The 21,548-nt window shown below is 41.4% G+C and overlaps 1 protein-coding gene across 1 annotated transcript in view; it reads right to left on the bottom strand.

Annotated features, from left to right (window-relative positions):
• VKORC1L1 (vitamin K epoxide reductase complex subunit 1 like 1) overlaps positions 1–17,832 on the bottom strand; it is a 57,769-nt gene extending 39,937 nt beyond the window's left edge. The window contains exon 1 of the mRNA XM_060032185.1: positions 17,519–17,832. Coding sequence (XP_059888168.1) covers positions 17,519–17,712 — 194 coding nt within the window. The 5' untranslated portion in view covers positions 17,713–17,832. The remainder of the gene's footprint in view (positions 1–17,518) is intronic.
• Positions 17,833–21,548: the final 3,716 nt, after the last annotated feature.

Here is a 21,548-nt window from a genome sequence, read left to right as displayed (position 1 = left end):
GCCCTTCTTGTGTTCCCCTTCAGTGAGCTCCATCAAGGGTAACACTACCCTGACTTCTAACACCATAGATTAATTTTGTCTGGTTTTTTTTTTTTTTTTTTTTGCGGTACGCAGGCCTCTCTCTGTTGCGGCCTCTCCCGTTGCGGAGCAAAGGCTCCGGATGCGCAGGCTCAGCGGCCATGGTTCACGGGCCCAGCCGCTCCGCGGCATATGGGATCTTCCCAGACCGGGGCACGAACCCGTGTCCCCTGCATCGTCAGGCGGACTCTCAACCACTGTGCCACCAGGGAAGCCCCTTATCTGGTTTTGAACTTAGGTGTTTGGCTCTTCCACTCAATATTACGTTTGTGAGAATCATCCATATGGTGTAGGAACTGTCATTCATTCTTTTTTTTTCCTGCTGCGTCACAGGACATGTGGGATTTTAGTTCCCCGACCAGGGATCAAACCCGCGCGCCCTGCACTGGAAGCACGGAATCTTAACCACTGGACAGCCAGGGAAGTCCTGTAATTCATTCATTCTTTCTCTCTGTAATATTCCATTGTGTAATACATCACAATTTATCCATATTACTCTTGAGGTACATGCATTGTTAATTTTAATGGATATCGTCTGCTCTACATAGTTTAGAATCCTATCATTACTAAATGGAAGTAGCTATTTCTCTACGTCTTAGCTACATTAATCAAACTTTTTTCTTTGCCAATCATATATATTAAAAATGCTTTCAATATACTTTCAATTTGCTTTTCTCTTATTATGATTGAAACTGGGGATCATTTCCTGTTTAAAATTATTTGTTTTTACTTTCAACTGTCTTTGAATGTCCTGTCCCACTTGTCTACTGAGTTGTTGGTCTTTTCTGAATTGATTTAAAAGGACTCCCAGATTTTCTGATTTTTCTTTTTAAAGAAAATTAGCTCCTTATATATGATGCATGGCAAATTTTTTTCCCAGTTTATCTTTGGAGTTCCAACTTTGTTTTATGCTAGTTTTTGCCACACATAGGTTTTATCTGTCTTTATGTGAATTCATCAACTTTTTCTTCCTTATGGTTTCTGGGGTTCTGCAACACTTAGGGCAACTGGAACTGTCATACGTTGCTGATGGGTATAAGCTGGTACAGTCACTCTGGAAAACTGTTTGGCAATATATACTAAAATTAAACATACACATATCCTATGACCCAGCATTTCCACTCAATTCCAACAGAAAATGAGCACTTGTGCTCCCCCCACAAACATGTACAAGAATGTTCTCAGCAGTTTTATTCATTTTACCCACAAAAATATGAACAACCAAAATTTCTATCAACAGAATAAAGGGTGGCATATTAACACAACATAATACGACACGAGTAAAAAAAGAACTGCTACATGCAACATAAATAAATCTCACAGACATAATGTTAAGCAAAAGAAGCTAGACACAAAAGAAGACATACTATATGATTCGCTTTATTTGAACATCAAAACCAGGCAAAACTAATCTCTGAATAGTGGTTATCACTGGTGGAGGCGGTATTGACTGGGAAGAGCATAACGGAGAATTCTGAGATGCTGGAGATAGTCTATATCTTGATTGAGGCGGTGAGTACTTTGTGTATACATACATAAAAATTTGTTGAGTTGGTCCCTTAAAGTATGCATACTTTCCTGTGAATTGTATCTCAATAAAAGTTTTTCTTTTTTTTTTTTTTTTGCTGTACGCAGGCCTCTCACCGTTGTGGCCTCTGCCGTTGCGGAGCACAGGCTCCGGACGCGCAGGCTCGGCGGCCATGGCTCACGGGCCCAGCCGCTCCGCGGCATGTGGGATCTTCCCGGACCGGGGTACGAACCCGTGTCCCCTGCATCAGCAGGCAGACTCTCAACCACTGCGCCACCAGGGAAGCCCAAAGGTTTTCTTTTTTAAAGTGAGATAGCAAGCTAGCTTTTTTTCCCAAATAGCTACTCAGTTGACCCCATACTATTTACTGAAGAATTGTTTTCATCCTTATCATATATAACATTTCTATAAATGAGGCCACTTAAGTACTCTCAACTCTGTCCAGTGATAACTTGTCTACTCTGATATTCTTAATTACTTTAGCTTTAACACAGACTTTAATAGCATTAATACCTCCTTCATGAACACTGGTTTTCATAATTCTTAAAATTCCACATATGTCCTTTCATATGAACTTTAGAATCAAGTTTTGAAAACCCTGTTTGAGATATTGTTATTACACTGAGTTTACAGATTATATTTTATAAACTTCAAGATACCTTCGATGTGAAACTAACATAACACTGTAAATCAACTATACTCCAATAAAAACTTTTAAAAAAAAGATACCTTCGATGTAAGATTTACAATTATTTTTATGTAGCACTAAAAAATAAGACATTGCCCAGCTATGACATAATGCTGAGGATTTTTATTTTATGCCTATTGTTAAATTACCTTTTTCTCTTCAAAAATTCTGTTAGGAAGATATGCAAAACCTCTTTTTAGAAATCTATAAAACATTATTGAGAAAAAAATTAAAGAAGACCAAAACACATGGAGAGAAAATACTCATGAATTGGAAGACTCATCGGTATAAAGATTTCGATTACCACTAAACTCATCATTGTGGAACCTCACAAGCTGATTCTAAAATGTATATGCAAATGCAAGGGGCTCAAAATAACCAAGAATTATCTACTGCATATCAAGATTTATAAAACTAGAGTAGTAATTCTCATACTTTTTGGTCTTATACTCCTACAAGTTATTGAAACTCTAAAGAGCTTTAGTTTATGTGAGTTTATTTTTTTTCACATTTGAAACTGAAGCAGAAAATTCTGAAATATTTATTTATTCATTTAAAAATAAGAAACCCATTACATGCTAACAGAAATAACTTTATGAAAAATAACGGTTTTCCAAAACAAAAATATTTAGCAGGAAGAGTGGCACTGCTTTACATTTCTGTAAATCTCTTTAATATCTGGCTTAATAGGAGACAGCTGGATTCTCAAATCTGCTCCTTTATTCAATCTATTTCAATATCACATGTCATGCATCCTCTGGAAAACCTATTGTAGACTCATGAGAGAATGAGAGTGAATAAGGCAAATAACATCTTACTATTACTACGAAAATAGTTTTGACCTCAGAGACCCCCTTAAAGGGTCTCAGGGACCCTAAATGGTCCCAGGAGAACTACTGAAATAGACTATTTAAGACAATGGCACTTTGGCATAAGGACAGACAAAATAGAAAAATGGAAGAAGAGAGCCCAGACAAATCCTCGTACATACAATCAGCTGATTTATGACAAAAGTGACTCTACAGAGCAGGGGAGAATGGACATTTTAAAAAGTGGTGCCACAATAACAGTAACTGGACAGTCATACAGGAAAAGAATTAAACTGACCCCTATCTCACACCATTAAAAAAATTCCACATAGATTGTTGATCTAAATGTGAAAGGCAAAACCTAACAGAAAATAATATAGAATATATCTTCATCACCAGGATACAAAAAGTTCTAATTATAAAGGAAAAGACTGACATACTTAACTACATTAAAATTAAGAATTTCTGTTAATCCAAATATACCTTTAAGAAAATGAAAAGGTAAGGCAAGCCAAAGAGTGGAAGAGGATAGATATCTGCAATATGAGTATCTGAATACACACACACACACACACACACACACACACACACACACACAAATAAGACAAAGATAGAACACCAGATAGAAAAATGGGCAAATGACTTTAATAAGCCTTTAATCAGCCTTTCGAAAAGACGATGGTCAATAAACACACGAAAGGCTGTTCAACCCTACTGGTAATCAGGGGAATGCAAATTAAAACCAAAGAGGAGTGTTAAGTAGTACAACCACTTTGGGAAACTGTTCTGTAGTTTCTAATAAAATTAAACGCCTACCTGATGCCCCAAAATCCACTCCTCGATATATAGTCAAGAGAAATGAGTATGTATATATAGAAAGATGTGCATGAGAATATTCATAGCAGCTTAATTCACAATAGCCAAACTTAGAAACAATAATCAATAAGAAAATGATAATCATAAAATGGGACTAAGCAGTAAAAAAAGAATAACTAATAAAACCAACAACTTGGATGAATTGCAAAAAACATTATTATGCTGGGCAGAAGAAGCCTGACACAAAAGAGTTCATACTGTTACAAACCCATTTACATGAAGTTCAAGAACAGGCAAAACAAATTTATAGTGGTAGAAGTCAAAACAGTTTTGTCAGAATAATAGCTTCTGACTGGAAAGGAGTATGAGAGAACTTTCTGGAGTGATGGAAATGTTCTATATCTTCATATGGATATGGTACATGCATATGTAAAATATTCTTCAAGCTGTACATTTAAGATTTTTGCAACTTATTGGATATGACATATACCTCAAATTACACAAAAAAATCCATTACATATAAACCAGAATGGTTACTTTAACAGATTGACAATTCCAAGGCTTGGCAAAGAGGTGGAATAACAGGAATTCTCATACACTGCTGGTAGGAATCTAAACTAGTGCAATGACTTTGAAAAATAGTCTGGCATTACCAACTAAAACTGAAGAATCACAGAAGTGTTCACAGCAGTATTATTCATAATTGCTGCAAAGTAAAAACAATTTAAATACTCATCCAAAAAAAGAGCAAAACAATCAACCGTGATATATTTGTATAAAAGAACATCCCGCTGGGCTTCCCTGGTGGCGCAGTGGTTGAGAGTCCGCCTGCCGATGCAGGGGACGCGGGTTCGTGCCCCGGTCCCGGAGGATCCCACATGCCGCGGAGCGGCTGGGTCCGTGAGCCGTGGCCGCTGAGCCTGCGCGTCCGGAGCCTGTGCTCCGCAGCGGGAGAGGCCACAGCAGTGAGAGGCCCGCGTACCGCAAAAAAAAATACCGCGTACCGCAGTGACAAACTACAGCTCCATCACACACAGATGAATCTCACAAAATAATGTTGAATGAAAGCAGCCAGAGTAAAGAATACAAAATGAATGGTTCATTTATATAAGGTTGAAAAAGCAGGCAAAACTAAGCTACCAAGTTCGGGTGCAACCTTAGGTAGAAAAGAAAGTGATTATCATAAAAGTCAGGGCAGAGCTTATTCTAGTGAAGGAGAAGTATACTTCATAAGGAGGGCTTTCTGCAGTGCTGAAAATTGTCTGTTTAATGACCTGAATGTTGGTTACAAGGCTTATGCTTTATAACCACCACATCAAAACAAGATGCACAGATCAATGACTTTTCTGTATGTAACAGAACAAAACCAAAAAGGTTACAAATCAGAAAAAAGGTTTAAAAAAGTCAACTGGACCTGGTGACTGATTGGGTTGGGGTGGGGGTTAGTAAAGGCAACCAAGGAAAACGCCCGGGTTGCTGACTTGCACAACTGTTTGGGTGGGATGCCTTTCACTGAGACAGGAAACAGCATTTCAGGGGAAGAATATGAATTAAACTTTGGACATGGTGAATTTAATAGTTCCTTTGAGACATCCAAGCAGAGATGTCCAACAGGCAATTACATATGCAGAACTTGAGCTCAAAGGAGAGGTCCAGGCTAGAAATATAAATTTTGGATTCATCTGTAAGTGAAATCATGGGCAGGGATGTGATTGTTTAGGGAAAGAAGACTGACGAGAGGGTGTACGGCTGATTCCTGGTATGTCAGCATTTAATGGGCAGGTAGAGGATGATAAACCGGTAAAGAAAACTGAGAAGGAATCGAGCGGCGGGAGGACAATCAAGAACGTGTCATGAACCATTAAGCAAAAGAAGAGAACATCTCATGAGTAATTAGTCATTCACTGCAGGTTGATGCATAGTTAAGAAAACATATGGGTTATGTGCAATACTCAGCAAGCCAGTTTTTACTCCACCTCTCTCTGGCTGATTTGAGAGAAGCAACACCCAGAGAGAAAACCAATGCTTCTGAGAATGGTTGCAAGTTTTTGTGTTATCTTTAGAAGTGAGGAATTAAGGCCCCTCTCACTCTTCTCCCTGACTCTCAGGAAGGAAGAAGACAGATTTGGGAGCACTGATAGGTCTGTGTGCTACTGGGTAGAATCACCATGAAAAGGTCAGTACACACGTGCGGGCTCATTTTTCTGCTTCTTCCATGTGACTGAAGTGGTATGAGACGCCTTCAAGAGAGGACTTCCTCTATTCCAAGTGACAGCCAGGGCCAAACCTACTACTTGGGCAGAAAAGGCCAGAGGCAGGTGGCCAAGACCAGATCAGCAGTCAGCCAGGGCAAATGGGCTCTCTCTGGTTACAAGGCCCTGGGCACTGATAGGAATGAGTTAGAGCAGCTTTGCCCACATCGTAAGGGAAAGATCTAGCCACGTTTGAAAACTGGGGAGATGGAGGGTGTCCATCCCATGGCCTGTTTCAGTTTGAAACAAATGAAGCTTAACTAAATTGAGAAAAACAGCATCTCCACATGAAGCAGCTGGGTTCATTCCAGTCTTCTGTCTTAGAGTTTGATGCCCAAGTCCTACTCAAGATGCAAAGTATTTTGGTTTTTCATTGCCGGTACAAATATAAACCTCTCTCTTAGGGACCCTATAGACCTGAAAATAATGGCTGTGGACTGGAGGGAATTCTAGTATTCCTGGATCCCACCGGAATGCCATCATAAAATTTCTCAATTTCTAGCACCACATAAATCACATACAAAACAAAACAAAACCACAATGGACATTTGGTTAAAATGGCATCAGATTAGCAACTCCAGAACAAGTAGAAAGTCGCAATATGTTTGTTCCTTGATACAAAGATTTTAGTGAAGGTTGTCTCCTTCCCAAATCACCTATAAATTCAGTACAATTCTAATCAAAATGTCAATGGGATTTTTTTTAGAGCTTATCAAAGTAAATTCTAAAATTCACCTGAAACAATACATGCATGAGAACAGCCAAGAAAAATTTGAAAATGAGCATATTTGCTCTATCAGGTATCAAACTGTATTATATAAAGCTACAGGGGAAAGGGGGGCTGTGGTAATGGAATTCTGCAGAAACATACACAAACAAATCACTGGAACTGAACTGAGAGTCCAGAAAGAGGCCCTATGTATATAAGGAAATTCTTGCACCATTTCAAATGTGGACAAGTCAATAAGTGGAATTAGGCAAAAGCTTATCAATTAAAAAAAAAGTACGTTAGATCCCTACCTCACATCCGACAAAAAAGTAAATTCCACACAAACTAAAAGAGTTAAATATGAAAAAACAAATTTCAAATATAACATACAAGAGTTTAAAAAAAATCTTTGGGGGACTTCCCTGGTGGCACAGTGGTTAAGAATCTGCCTGCCAGTGCAGGGGACACAGGGTTCGAGCCCTGGTCCGGGAAGTTCCCACATGCTGCAGAGCAACTAAGCCCGTGCACCACAACTACTGAGCCTGTGCTCTAGAGCCCGCGAGCCACAACTACTGAAGCCCACGTGCCTAGAGCCCGTGCTCCGCAACAAGAGAAGCCACCACAATGAGAAGCCCGCACACCGCAACGAAGAGCAGCCCCCGCTCGCCACAACTAGAGAAAGCCCGCGTGCAGCAAAGAAGACCCAACACAGCCATAAATAAATAAATAAATTTATAAGAAAGAAAATCTTGGGACTTCCCTGGCAGTCCAGTGGTTGGGACTTCGCCTTCCACTGCAGGAGGGTTTGGGCTTCCCTAGTGGCGCAGTGGTTGAGGGTCCGCCTGCCGATGCAGGGGACACGAGTTCGTGCCCCAGTCCGGGAAGATCCCACATGCCGCGGAGCGGCTGGGCCCGTGAGCCATGGCTGCTGAGCCTGCGCGTCCAGAGCCTGCGCTCTGCAACGGGAGAGGCCACAACAGTGAGAGGCCTGCGTACCGCAAAAAAAAAAAAAAAAAAAACAAAACAAAAACAAAAACAATGCAGGGGCTTCCCTGGTGGCGCAGTGGTTGAGAGTCCGCCTGCCAATGCAGGGGACACGGGTTCGTGCCCCGGTCCAGGAAGATCCCATGTGCCGCGGAGCGGCTGGGCCTGTGAGCCATGGCCGCTGAGCCTGCGCATCTGGAGCTTGTGCTCTGCAACGGGAGAGGCCACAACAGTGAGAGGCCCGCGTACTGCAAAAAAAAACAAACAAACAAACAAAAAAAAAACAATGCAGGAGGGTTTGATCCCTGGTCGGGGAGCTGGGATCCTGCATGCCTTGCAGCCAAAAAACCCAAAACATAAAACAGAAGAAATATAGTAACAAATTCAATAAGACTTTAAAAATGGTCCACATCACAAAGAAAAAAATCTTAAAAAAAAAAAAAACTTGGGATGGTAGAGATTTTGATAAACAAGATTAAAGAAAAAACAAAAAAACTCAAAAGCTACAAAGAAGTCGAAGATGGGACCACATAAAAAGTTTAAACTTCTGTATGAATAAAAATACCATAAATGGGTTTCCCTGGTGGTGCAGTGGTTGGGAGTCCGCCTGCCAATGCAGGGTACATGGGTTCGTGCCCCGGTCCGGGAAGATCCCACATGCCGCGGAGCAGCTAGGCCCGTGAGCCATGGCCGCTGAGTCTGCACGCCCGGAGCCTTGCTCCACAACGGGAGAGGCCACAGCAGTGACAGGCCCGTGTACCGCAAAAAAAAAAAAAAAAAAAATACCATAAATGAAATTAAAAGACAAGTGAGAAACTAGGAGAAAATATCTGTAATACATATTACAAAGGATTAACTACTTTGATATCTAAAGAATTCCTGCAAACCAATAAGAAAAAACGACAACACTGCAGGGAAAAATTGGGCAAAGGCATGAACAGGCAATATCCAGAAGGAATATGAATGCCCGTTAAACATATGTCTGTACAAAAATTAGGTTACAGACTCATCTAACACCTGATAAGCTACATTCTAGATGATTAAGAAATTAATTTTTTCAAAACTAAGAGAAATTATAAATTCATCAGATATCAGAATGAGAAATGCCCTTCTAAACTTAAAACCTATAAGAAAAAATTAAAAAGAAAAATAATTAAATTTTATATACTTAAAAAAAAACCCGGCTTCCTTGGTGGCGCAGTGGTTGAGAATCTGCCTGCCAATGCAGGGCACACGGGTTCGAGCCCTGGTTTGGGAAGATCCTACATGCCGCGGAGCAACTAGGCCCGTGAGCCACAACTACTGAGCCTACGCGTCTGGAGCCTGTGCTCCGCAACAAGAGAGGCCGCGATAGTGAGAGGCCTGCACACCGCGATGAAGAGTGGCCCCTGCTTGCCGCAACTAGAGAAAGCCCTCACGCAGAAATGAAGACCCAACACAGCCAAAAAAAAATAAATATAAAAATAAATAAATTTTTTAAAAAACCCATAGTACTGCAAAAATTAATGAAATTGAACTAAACTGGCAAAAATATTAACAAATATAATAAAATATTCATATCCTTTAAGTATATAAAGCATTTGTCTAAATCAATACAAAAATTCTAAGATCTATACAGGCAAGACTGGAGAAGAAAGGCAAACAGTTAATAAAATGTGAAAAACATTAAACCTTACTTATACCTTGGGGGGAAATGCAAGTCAAAACAATGAGAGTTTCATTTTTCATACATGAAACTGATAAAGGTCTAAAAAATGAGAATGCCCAATATGGCAGGGGTACAGGGCACTTGACATTCTCTTACATTACTGGTGGAATTTTTAATGACATAAGAAAATAGTTGTGACATGTTAGATGAGGAGAAAAGATATAAAGTACGTACAGTATGATCTCAACCGTATTTTAAAATAAGAGCTAAGTTTTATGAGCACTTACTTCTGTGCCTGGCACTGTGCTAAGACCATTTACAGGTATTGGTGCATTGGTGCACTTCATACAATAATCCTGAGTTAGACGCTATTATTATCCTCATTTTACGGAGGAGGAAACTGCGACGAGATCAAGTTATGGAACCAAGGTTTCAACCCAGTTACACTTGCTCTAGAGTCTGTGATAGTAACTATTAGCACAAAGCAGAGGAGGAAATAAATCAAACTCCTAAGACAAAGTGATGTTGAATATACTCCACTTAATTCCTATTTTGTCATGGATTTTCCATTTTACTTCTCAAACACAATGATGGTCTTTAAAAGGTCAATAATCACACAACAGTGACAACAGCATCCTTGAAATGCCCCTAAGTTACAGGTGCTAACAACAAAAGAAACTTTATAGATCATAATCCAGGGTATTTAAAAATGTTGTTTAGCAAAAGAACTTTTTTGTAAATGAAAATTTAAATGGATCTATGATATGAGAAACAGATTAAAGCAGTATTGCATTGTATTAGTGTATTTGAAAAGCTCAAATTCATAACATTTACAATGAAGCTCTTCTGGTGAATACAAACTTCAAATTATGGATGATTAGGGCAGTCGAATTTGTTTTGTTTGACTGCCCAGTATCAAGAAAAACCTGATTCACAGAGAGTAGCAATTGCAAATAAGAGTTTTTGTGATTCTTTAAAAAAGAGCACATAAATGCTATCTGAGGATTTTATTACACCTGTCCGGAAGTCCAAGTAGAACATTTCTAAGTTAAACCTCTAATAATATTAGGAATGAGAATACTTGGTAACCACAAATATTTTGGTAAAAAATAAAAATCTTAAAATATATACTAATCATGACATCAAGGCATTATACATAAGGCAGTCACATGTTATTGCGCAATGCAATGAGAGTTGTCTATAGGAGCAAACTTGCTCATATAATTTTACAAAAGCAAATAAGGACTGATCTGAATTTTTAAAAGACCAGTGTAAAGCTACAATCTTTCCAATCAATAAAAATTTTAAAAATTCAAGTATAGGCACAAAGAAAGCAAGAAACACTATTATAAGGATTGTTATCTAGCTGTTGGCGTTATGGATAATTTTCATTTTTTCTTTTTGCTTATTTCCCCTCAAACACCCTAAATACGCTACTTTTTTTTTCTTTTTTACTTTTATTTTTAAAATAGTTATAAATCACAGGAATTTTCAAAAAAATGTACAGGAAGGTCCTGAGGACCCTTCACCTAACTTCCTTCAATGGTAATATCCTACATAGCTCTAGTGTAAGATCATAACCAGGAAACTGACCTTGGTACAGAGTTTACTCATATTTCACCACTTCTACATTCGTGTGTGTGTGTGTGTGTGTGTGTGTGTGTGTTGTGTGTGTGTTCTATGCAATTTTATCACATTTGTAGCTTTGAGTAACCACAGCTGAGATACAGAACTGTTCCCTCCCCACAAAGCTCTCTCGTGCTGCCTCCTTAACCACCCCTTCCCCCATTCCTAACTCCCAGCAACAGCTAAGCTATTCTCCATCTCTATAATTTTGTTATTTCAATAATGTTATATAATGCAATCATATAGACTGCAACCTTTTATGATTGAATATTTTTTTTACCTAGATAACCCGGCAGTACAAATCAGCGGTCTCTAATGTAAAATTTAGCATGAGATACATCTGAGTGTATATAAATGTTTATAATGTTTTAAAGTTTACAATGTTAAAAATGTGACTCAAATGCTTATGAAATCCCTGTTGTACCATCACAGAACTAGGATTCTGGGGGATGAATTTTAAAAATTGATAATCTAATACAAGTCTAGTGCAATCTAGTACAAACACTGTACAGAAGAGAAACCCAAGGCACAGTGCTTGTTAAGTTTTATCTATGTTTACAAGAACACGTGGCTTACAAGAATGCCTGGTTTTGCATTCTTCTGGCCAAGATCTAGATTCCAGTCCTCTCCCAACCCAGGTAAATCTACATTACATTCAAATATGACCATTTGCTATTCCCCTCAAAATGGTCACCGTTTTCTGCCTTTCCTCATGTTGTTTCCTAGAATCCTTCCAAATCATCAAGGAAATGAATTCCTCTTAAATTCCTGGTTCTGGTGACTTAACCCCACCACACCCCAGGCCCAATTCTTCTGTTTCTCTATGCAGTAGGTCCTTATGACTCAACACCTCTCTCAGGAAGGACTACCCCACCCCAGTACAAATTCATACTAACATTTTCCCCTCCCCTCTACACCTCCAGGTACGTAGATCCACTTTATCTTTCTTCTCTCGGCTATTCTGTTAGGTCTTCCTGATAGCTCACCCCACTGTATACCTGTTCACTCACTAGGTGTGACAAATGCCTTATCTTCACAAGTTTAGGCTTAGAAGGCAAACACTCCAGGGATTTACTTCTTGAATACCGTGCCTTCAGAGTAATGTTCTTGCTTTTCCAAAAAGATTGCTCCCAATAAGTAAAAGCTAAAACACAAACATACAGATGCAAAAAAAAAAGCATAGATGTTTGCATATTTTTAAAAATTTGGCTGATATGGGTATCACTATATCAAAATCAGATCAAATGGAATTTAAAGTAGTGGTAAAGAGCCAGATTGCCTGGGTTAAAATGTGGCCTCTGTCACTGTACTATCTAAATCAAGTTTCATTTACATTCTGTGTGCTTCAATTTTCTCATCTGTAAAATGGTGATAAAAGTGCCTCACAGGACAGCTGTGAGAATTAAATAAACTGCATTTAGAACACTGCCTAGTACACAGTAAACATTATCCAAGTATTAACAACTATCTCTAATGCATGGCAATCCAAGTTCACCTCTTTGTGATATCCCTCTATTCCCCTTACATTCTTTGAAGTCCATACTGCTTCTGAAATTTCCATACCAAGAAACAATGGTCACGTAAGAACCTGTATTTTATTTATTAAATTCATCTTGGTCAAAACTAACCAGTAGAACAAATTGTTTTTAACATAGTGGTAGCAGTTATTAACATTCACCAAATACGAATGTAAGCACTTAAAAGTATGGTGGTGATGGAAAGAATGCTAGCAAAGAGTAAAGTACAGATCAGAACATAGAATATGGTAGTTTTATGTGTAAAAAATGGGGAGACTAATATGGTCATATTTATGCTTGTATATGCATAAAATGGCTCTGTAAAGTTTCATGTCTGCTTAAGGAAAGGGAGAACTACAAGTCTGGGGGCAGGGTTCTGAAGGGGACGGTTCACTATATATGCTTTAGTATCTTTCAAACTTGAAGCAGTGAATATATTACCTATATAAGAATTTAATTTTAAAAATGGAGGAGGGTGGGGTGGTGGTCCCTCTAAACAAGTACTCTGGAAGCCAGGCTTCTAGTCCCAATCTGCCACTAACTGTGTTACCTTGCACAAGTCATTTAACCTCTGAGTCTAGCTGAACTAAGCAAGGGGCAGCACAGATTCCTAGGTTCTATTCTAATTCTAAAAATGTGTCTCAAAGAGGGGGGTAGTAAACAGATGGTACTATTTTTAAGACATGAGAGGGGTACTAGTCCAACATTTTGCGAAATAAGGCAACTTTTTGAGGACCTGAATTGTCAAGCCTCTTCATCTTTCAAAATCATTTTTTTCTTACATAAAAGCTCTTCTTAGAAGGGGTCTAATGCAACGTATAGGAAATACCTATGAAGAATATTCTACACATTATTTTGTGTCTCTTGCCACACTTTTGGAGTTGTTTTAAATGGATTTTAAGTCTTTATACTATGCCATGGAGTGAGCAATAAAGTACTCTAAAACAATTTACATTTAAAATACATAAATGACTACACCTAAGACAAGTAACTTGTACTATTTAAAGGCGTTTATGATCAGACATTGCAAAAAAATAATCATACCACCTCCAGTCAATAACAGCTGTAACTAATCGAGTACATACTTTATTTCAAGTATCATCCATTTATTTATTCCATGTATCCTCCTTAATCCTACCCATTAATCTGGCAAAGTAGGTTTTAATATCCCCCATTTAACCAAGAAGCAACTGTAGCTCCATGAAGATGAGTGACTAGCTTGAGGCCACAGTCTAACAAGTGGACGAGCTAGGAGTCCACCCAGAACCTTTGGATCTGAACTTAGTGCACTGGACAGGGATTAGCAGGCAGGCTGGTGCAGACTTGCAACAAGCTTTTAGTAATTTAAATAAAAATGAGGAAAAATGAGAAGAAAGTAAACTTTTTAATAAACCTAAGTGATTCAATTTAAAGATCTTTCATACTGAGATTCAGTTCTTTCTAATTATTTGAGTTAAAATATCCTTACTTACAATGAAATGACAGTGACAGCAGATAGTGGTATGGGTTACTGTTGCTGTTTTTATTGACTATAGCCAGCCAGCAGAACAAACTGGCACCGCTATTGCAGCCTCCCAATTTGGGGGGGGAATACTTCTTTTGAAATCCAAAAATCTGAGAACTACTTCCTTAGACAATGATGCCTCCCAAAATAATAGAGGACTTACACACACACACACATATAGCCCTCAAGATTCTCTCATTAATCTCTACTTTATTTGGATTAGAACTCTTAAGGATTAAGAAATGAGAATAAAGTGAGTTTCAGCAATCCAAAATCACATGAGTTAACGCTGGATTCTGGCAGAGAACCTTCCTCAGGATTTCATTGGTTAATTTTTCTCATGCTTTATCTTTAATTCTACTCAAACCTGGGCTCAAACTTTCTGTTCCTAAAATAGTCACACTTTGGGACTTTCCTGGCGGTCCAGTGGTTAACACTCCACGCTTCGGGCTTCCCTGGTGGCGCAGTGGTTGACAGTCTGCTTGCCAATGCAGGGGACACGGGTTCGTGCCCTGGTCCTGGAAGATCCCACATGCCGCGGAGCGGCTGAGCCCGTGAGCCATGGCCGCTGAGCCTGCGCGTCCGGAGCCTGTGCTCCGCAACGGGAGAGGCCACAACAGTGAGAGGCCCGCTTACCGCAAAAAAAAAAAAAAAGAGACTCCACGCTTCCAATGCAGGGGGCGTGGGTTCGATCCCTGGTCAGGAAACTAAGATCTCACATGCCCCTGTGGCATGGCCAAAAATAATAATAATAAAATTTTTTAAATAAATAAAATAGTCACATTTTTTACTACTACTGCTAACTGGCAATCAATACTTAAGTCAAATAAAAAGAACTACAACTTGAGGTCTCCAATAATCTGCTTTTATTTAAAGCCTTTTTCACTTTGACAAAATAAAAACTTTTAATTATGTTTAGTCTACCTACTTCCAAAAGAAAATTGATCTATAAATTAGACTCAAGCCACTTTAATTTCCAAATTTCTGTATCTCCATCATATATATATAATATATATAGTTTATATATATATAATGTATATATGTATTGATATATATGGTTTTGCAAGCAGTTTATAAACAGGTTGGTCAAACTGTCTAAATTTCTTGAATTTTATTGTGTACACAGCAAATAAGCTATTTATTCCTCTTATTAGCATGTCTTATTTCTTACTTATCTTCCTTTAGTGAGCATCAAATTTAAAATATTCTATGTACACAGCTACACAATTAAACATTAGTGTCAGTCACAACATATTAAATTCACACTTAAAACTATAAAGAGATCCAGATATTTTTAGTCTTACACATATACTTTATATATAATCTCACTTGATGTTATTTATATTATCTTATGGTGCTTTATTAAACAGACATCAGAACACAAAAACCTGGACCTTGCAGGATACATAACTGAAAATATTTATAATCTATACTTATTACATGGTTCAAAAACACGCTTTTTTAAAGGAAAGCCAATATTAAGAACTTAAACATACAGTCTGGATAACATAAAGCACTCTTTCCAAGTCCAAATGTTAAAAGGTCTGGTTAAAGTTATGATAGACTATAGTGTTTCCAAAAGCTAAAATTGGTAATAATTCTGCTTAAATTCCATATTAATCTAATATCAAAAGTTATTTTTATTCCTTTTTTCAAATACCTGAAATACACTGCTGCTTAGTCTTTTCATTATATATTTAGTTAGCTAACTTTGGGTGCAAGGTACTTTAAATATAAAAGTCCTTTCCAATGGATAGTGAAAATAATATAAAAATGTTTGTATAAAATACACTCAGTGATTCTCAAAGGATATCTGAGAGTCTATTAGGTCTATTAACTTGGTTCAAAATACCCAACAACAAATGTGAGGTTTTGTCACATTGACATATTTTAACTGTTAACTGGTATCTACATTTTAAACACATTATGTCTAATGTAGCAATAATGATGACTATTTTTCCACTAAAAAGCTACAGGATTTTGGTTTAAGAGCAAATGAGAAAGAGTACGTGGCTCACCAAGAAGGCTGTCAAAGTGGAAAAGATCAGCAGTCTGAAATTTGTAAATAGTAACAAGACAAACTCCAGTGCTAGGTCGTTCATGTAATCACCAATATGTAGGTCAAAATAAACTAGTGAGCTATACATTACTGTCTACGTAGTAATTTACAGAACAATGTGAGAGGAAGAAACTGCTCAAATGTGACTACTGTTAACAAACTCAAAATATTAGGCATAGTAATGTCTCTATTAAAATTATAACTTATCAATTGTGAAATAATTTCTTTCACTATTTCTACTTTTAAAAAATGAACCCTCCACAATTAAAAAAAAAAGAGCAGCCACTTTTAAGATGTAAATTCCTCTTTTTTTCAAAGTAACTTACCCAGAAAAATCTAATGCAGAAAATAAAGTGTAACAGATAAATCGACTACAACATTTTTAAAAACCTAAAAGTATCAGTAAAACAAACCAATCCCTCCAGTTTAGCAATGCGTGTATTTTTAAGCTTCGGTGGGTATACCATTATAATAACCAACAACGTTTAAATGGCACCCTAATGCCCCAAACATCATCATTACACATGACATACTCGTATTTTACTCAAATTATGCTTAGACCAGATCCAAACTCAGGCCATTCCCCCCTCGCGGGCACACTGAAATATACGAGGGGGAATCCAAGAAATCAGATATGTTAAGTGCAGGTATCTCCTTCCAGAGTAGGGTCAAATTCTTGTTTGCCCGCAAATGTCACTGTCTCAAGAAGTCTGCAAATTCTCATTAGCGCTACAGAGTACAAAGAGGCCTGACCACGGAAACACCTGTCCTAACACCGGGAAGACAGTGGGAAATGCAAACCCCGAGCCCACGCCGGCCGTACAGCCTTGGGCAGCAGCAGCGACCCCAGACGAGGGGTGGACACTGACCTCATGGCTCCCTCGGGCAGGCTCCCACACCCCCGACTCGCCTTCCCGGGCGAGAACCACTAAATCTGTCAAGCCGGCCGGGACCCACCCTCCGCGAACCCCGCTTGCTCCCTCCGAGCCCGGCCCCAGCCTGCCCAACTGCCCCCGGTCCGCTCCGGCCTCGCGGCTGCACTCTGCCACCTCATCCCTCCTTGCCGGTCTCGCGGCCCCGCCACCTCAGCCTCGGCGGCCTGCACTCGGGCCGCCCCACCCCGGCCGCCGCCCCCCGGCCCCGGCCAAGGCTCCCGGCCAGGCTCACGGCGCCGTCGGTCCCTTCGCGGCCCGATCCCCGCCGCCCCCCAGGCCCGAGCTCCCGCCGCGCGCTCCCCACCCCCAGCCTCCGCCCTCGCCCCGCTCGGCCGCTCCCGGCCCGCTCCCCCTAGCCGGGCTACCTGGAGGCAAGGGCGGCAGAGCACTTCACCCAGGGCCCCAGGTCGCAGAGGGCCCGGTGCTCGGGGTCCCGCTCCTTCTCCCGCTCCACGTGGTAGGCGTAGATGGAGAGCAGGATCCCGGCGGCGCACACTGCATACCGGGCCACCCGCTCCCAACGCGGCACCGACACTCTCAGCAGGACGGGCGCCGCCATCTTCCCCCCTCCGCCGCCGCCGCCGCCTCCTTCGCCGCCGCCGCCGCCGCCTCCCTCCGCCTCCACCTCAGCCGCCGCCGCCCGTCGGGGCCCGACCCAGCCGCCGCCGCTACCGTTACCGCCTCCGCCGCCACCGCCACCGCCGCCGCCGCCGCCGCCGCGCCCCATTGGCTCGACCGCCTCCTCCGGGCCCCGCCCCCACAGGCGCGCGGCCCAACCGCCCCAAAAGGAGAGATCCTGGCGGGGCGGGGAAGGCGCGCGCGGGCGCGGAGTGGGGAACGGAGTGCGCAACCGGCCGGGAGGCCGGCCGGGGGGCGGAGCCGGAGGCAGTGCGGCGCGCGCAGCGGGCGGGGCCGAAGGAGGGGCGGGGCCATGGGAAGGGAAGGGCGGGGCTCTGGGAGGGGAGGGGAGGGGAGGGGAGGGGAGGGGAGGGGAGCGGAGCGGTGGCGCGGGCGGGCCCTAGGGTACCCGGTGAAAGGAATAAATTTCAAAGATACCACCGTGTGTGACTGGATAAGCCCTTGGCCCCACCTCCTGCGGGTGGTAATCAATTGCCATACTTTCTGCCTTTTTTTTTGTCATTATCACTTGATATTTTCTGACCCAATCCAAATTAGCCTTGGCCATTTCCCAGAGCTCCAGAGCCAAGCTCCAGAGCCACGTTTACATTACCTGATATTCCCCAGCATCACCTCCACTCACTTCGTGTTCAACAAGTGCAAACTTAACTATTTTTAAAACATTGTTTCTGAATGCCTTGCTTCCCTGTAAGCTGAATTTGAGATGGCTTAACATAATTCGTGTAATATAGTAAAGTATAAAAATGAACTAAAAAATCAGGACTAAGAAAAAGACAAATCAAAATAAAAGACCAGGGGCTTCCCAGGTGGCGCAGTGGTTGGAAATCCGCCTGCTAACGCAGGGGACATGGGTTCGAGTCCTAGTCTGCGAAGATTCCACATGTTGCGGAGCAACTAAGCCCGTGCTCCACAACTACTGACCCTGCGCTCTAGAACCCGCGAGCCACAACTACTGAGCCCACGTGCCACAACTACTGAAGCCCGCATGCCTAGAGCCCATGCTCCGCAACGAGAAGCCACCCCAATCAGAAGCCCGCACACCGCAACAGAGTAGCCCGCCGCAACTAGAGAAAGCCCGCGCGCCGCAAAGAAGACCCAACACAGCAAAAAATGTAAATGAATAAATTTATAATAAATATAAGGGTAAAAGACCAGGAGTAAGAACACAGACAAGGGACTTTGCTGGTGGCACAGTGGTTAAGAATCTGCCTGCCACTGCAGGGGACACGGGTTCGATCCCTAGTCTGGGAAGATCCCACATGCAGCAGAGCAACTAAGCCCATGCTCCACAACTATTGAGCCTGTGCTCTAGAGCAGGCGAGCCACAACTATTGAAGTCTGCGTGCCTAGAGCCGGTGCTCCACAACAAGGGAAGCCACAGCAGTGAGAAGCCTGCACACCGCAACGAAGAGTAGCCCCCACTCACTGCAACTAGAGAAAGCCCACGTGCAGCAACGAAGACCCAACGCAGCCAAAAATGAATGAATGAATGAATAAATAAATAAATAAAATGCATTAATGGCTCAGACCAATTAAAAAAAGAAAAAGAATCCGTCTTGCAAATAAAGAATCCTTCTTGCAATGCAGGGGACTTTGGTTCATCCCAGTGGGGGAACTAAGATCCCACATGCAGTGGGGCAACTAAGCCCACACACCACAACTATTGAGCCCACGCTCCTCAACTACAGAGCCCAAGCGCTCTGGAGCCCACACACCACAACCAGAGAAGCCCGCATGCCACAACTAGAGAGAAGCCTGCGCACGCACTGCAATGAAGCGAAGAGCCCACCCTCCACTGCAAAAGATCCCGCGTGCTGCAACTAAGACCCGACAGCAGTGAAAAATAATTAATTAATTTTAAAAAAAAGAATACAGACAAGCAGCCCATAGAGTATCACATAATTATTAAAACCGAGCCATAAATTTGGCTCTGAGCTTCCTGGTGGCCAAAACTAAAAGAAAAATACATGTATGTTATTCTCACTGTCTCTAAGAAGAAACACACTGTTCTTGGAGATTGCTAGATTTTTCCTGGTTGCCGCTGGCCAAGAGATTTCAGTTTTATATAGTGATTTTGAGTAATTGATGTCCTATTATTTATGTATTGTTGGGTAACAAATTACCCCAAACTTGCAGCTTAAAACAACAACAACAAAAATCTCTTATTTTCTCATAGTTTCTGTGGGTCAGGAATCTGGGTGTTATTTAGCTGTGTCCCCTGGATCAGGGTCTCTCACAGGATGCAGTCAAGATGTTGGCTGGGGCTGCAGGCATCTCAAGGCTAGAGAATCCTCTTTCAAGCTCACTCACAGGGCAGTTGGCAGGCCTCACGTCCTCTCTGGCTGTTGGCTGGATCCATCAGTTCCTGGCCACTTGTACCTCTCCATAAGAAGCTGCTACCTTCCCTTAAAGCAAGGGATAAGAGAGAGTGAGGGAAATGGAAGTCACAGTCTTTTTAGTAACCTAATCTCAGAAGGAACAGCCCATATTACATATTCTGTTACTTAGAGCTAGTCCATGGATGTGTCCATGGATGAATGGATAAAGAAAATGTGGTATGTACCCACAACGGAATATTATTCAGCCACAAAAAAAGAAGGAAATCCTATCATTTGAGACAACAAGGACAAACCTTGAGGGCATTATGATAAATGAAATAAATCAGACAGAGAAAGACAAATACTGTTGACCGTTGAACAAGGCAGGGGTTAGGGGCACCAGCCCCCTGTGGAGTCGAAAATCCAAATATAACTTTACAGTCAGCCCTCCATATCCGAGGTTTCACAGCCACAGATTCAACCAAGGATCGTGTATTACTGTCCTATGTGTGTATTGAAAAAAATCCACATATAAGTGGACCTGTGCAGTTCAAGCCTGTGTTGTTCAAGGGTCAAGTGTACTATACAATCTCACATGTGGAATCTAAAAACGCTGAAATCATAGAAACAGAATTGTTTGGTGGTTGGCAGGGGCTGGCAGGTGGGGGAAACGGAGAGATGTTGGTCAAAGGGCACAAACTTCCAATTATAAGATAAATAAATTCTGGAAATCTAATGTACACTATGGTATCTGTAGTTAATAATATTGTATATGTGAAAGTTGCTAAGAGAGTTGCTAAATCTTACATGTTCTCATTCCCTCCCTCCAGGCCAAAAATAAAAAACGGTAATTATGTGAGGTGATGGGTGTGTTAACTGATCTTATTGTGGTAATCATTTCACTACATATGTATACCAAATCATGTTGTACATCTTAAACTTTCACAATGTTATATGTCAATTATATCTCAATAAAACTGGAGGAGAAAAAAAAGCTAGTCCCTAGGTCCAGTCTACACTGAAAGGGAGGGGATTACACAAAGGCATGGATACCAGAAGGGAATCACTGGGATCATCTTTTTTTTTTTAAGAATTTTTTTTTTTTTATGGTTGCATTGGGTCTTCATTCCTAGATGTGACAGCAGGGGCTACTCTTCGTTGCAGGGCTCGGGCTTATTGCAGTGGCTTCTCTTGCTGTGGAGCACAGGTTCTAGGCACGTGGGCTTCAATAGTTGCAGCATGCGGTCTCAGTAATTGCGGCACGCGGGCCCTAGAGGGCATGGGCTTCAGTAGTTGTGGCTTGTGGGCTCTAGAGCACAGGCTCAGTAGTTGTGGCGCACGGGCTTAGTTGCTCCGCAGCATGTAGGATCTTCCTGGACCAGGGATCGCGTGTCCCCTGCATTGGCAGGTGGATTCTTAACCACTGCACCACCAGGGA

Source organism: Delphinus delphis, chromosome 15 (assembly GCF_949987515.2).
Source record: "Delphinus delphis chromosome 15, mDelDel1.2, whole genome shotgun sequence".
NCBI classification, from domain to species: domain Eukaryota; kingdom Metazoa; phylum Chordata; class Mammalia; order Artiodactyla; family Delphinidae; genus Delphinus; species Delphinus delphis.
Note: the sequence above shows the minus strand (reverse complement) of the source record. Positions and strands in the feature narration are given on the sequence as shown.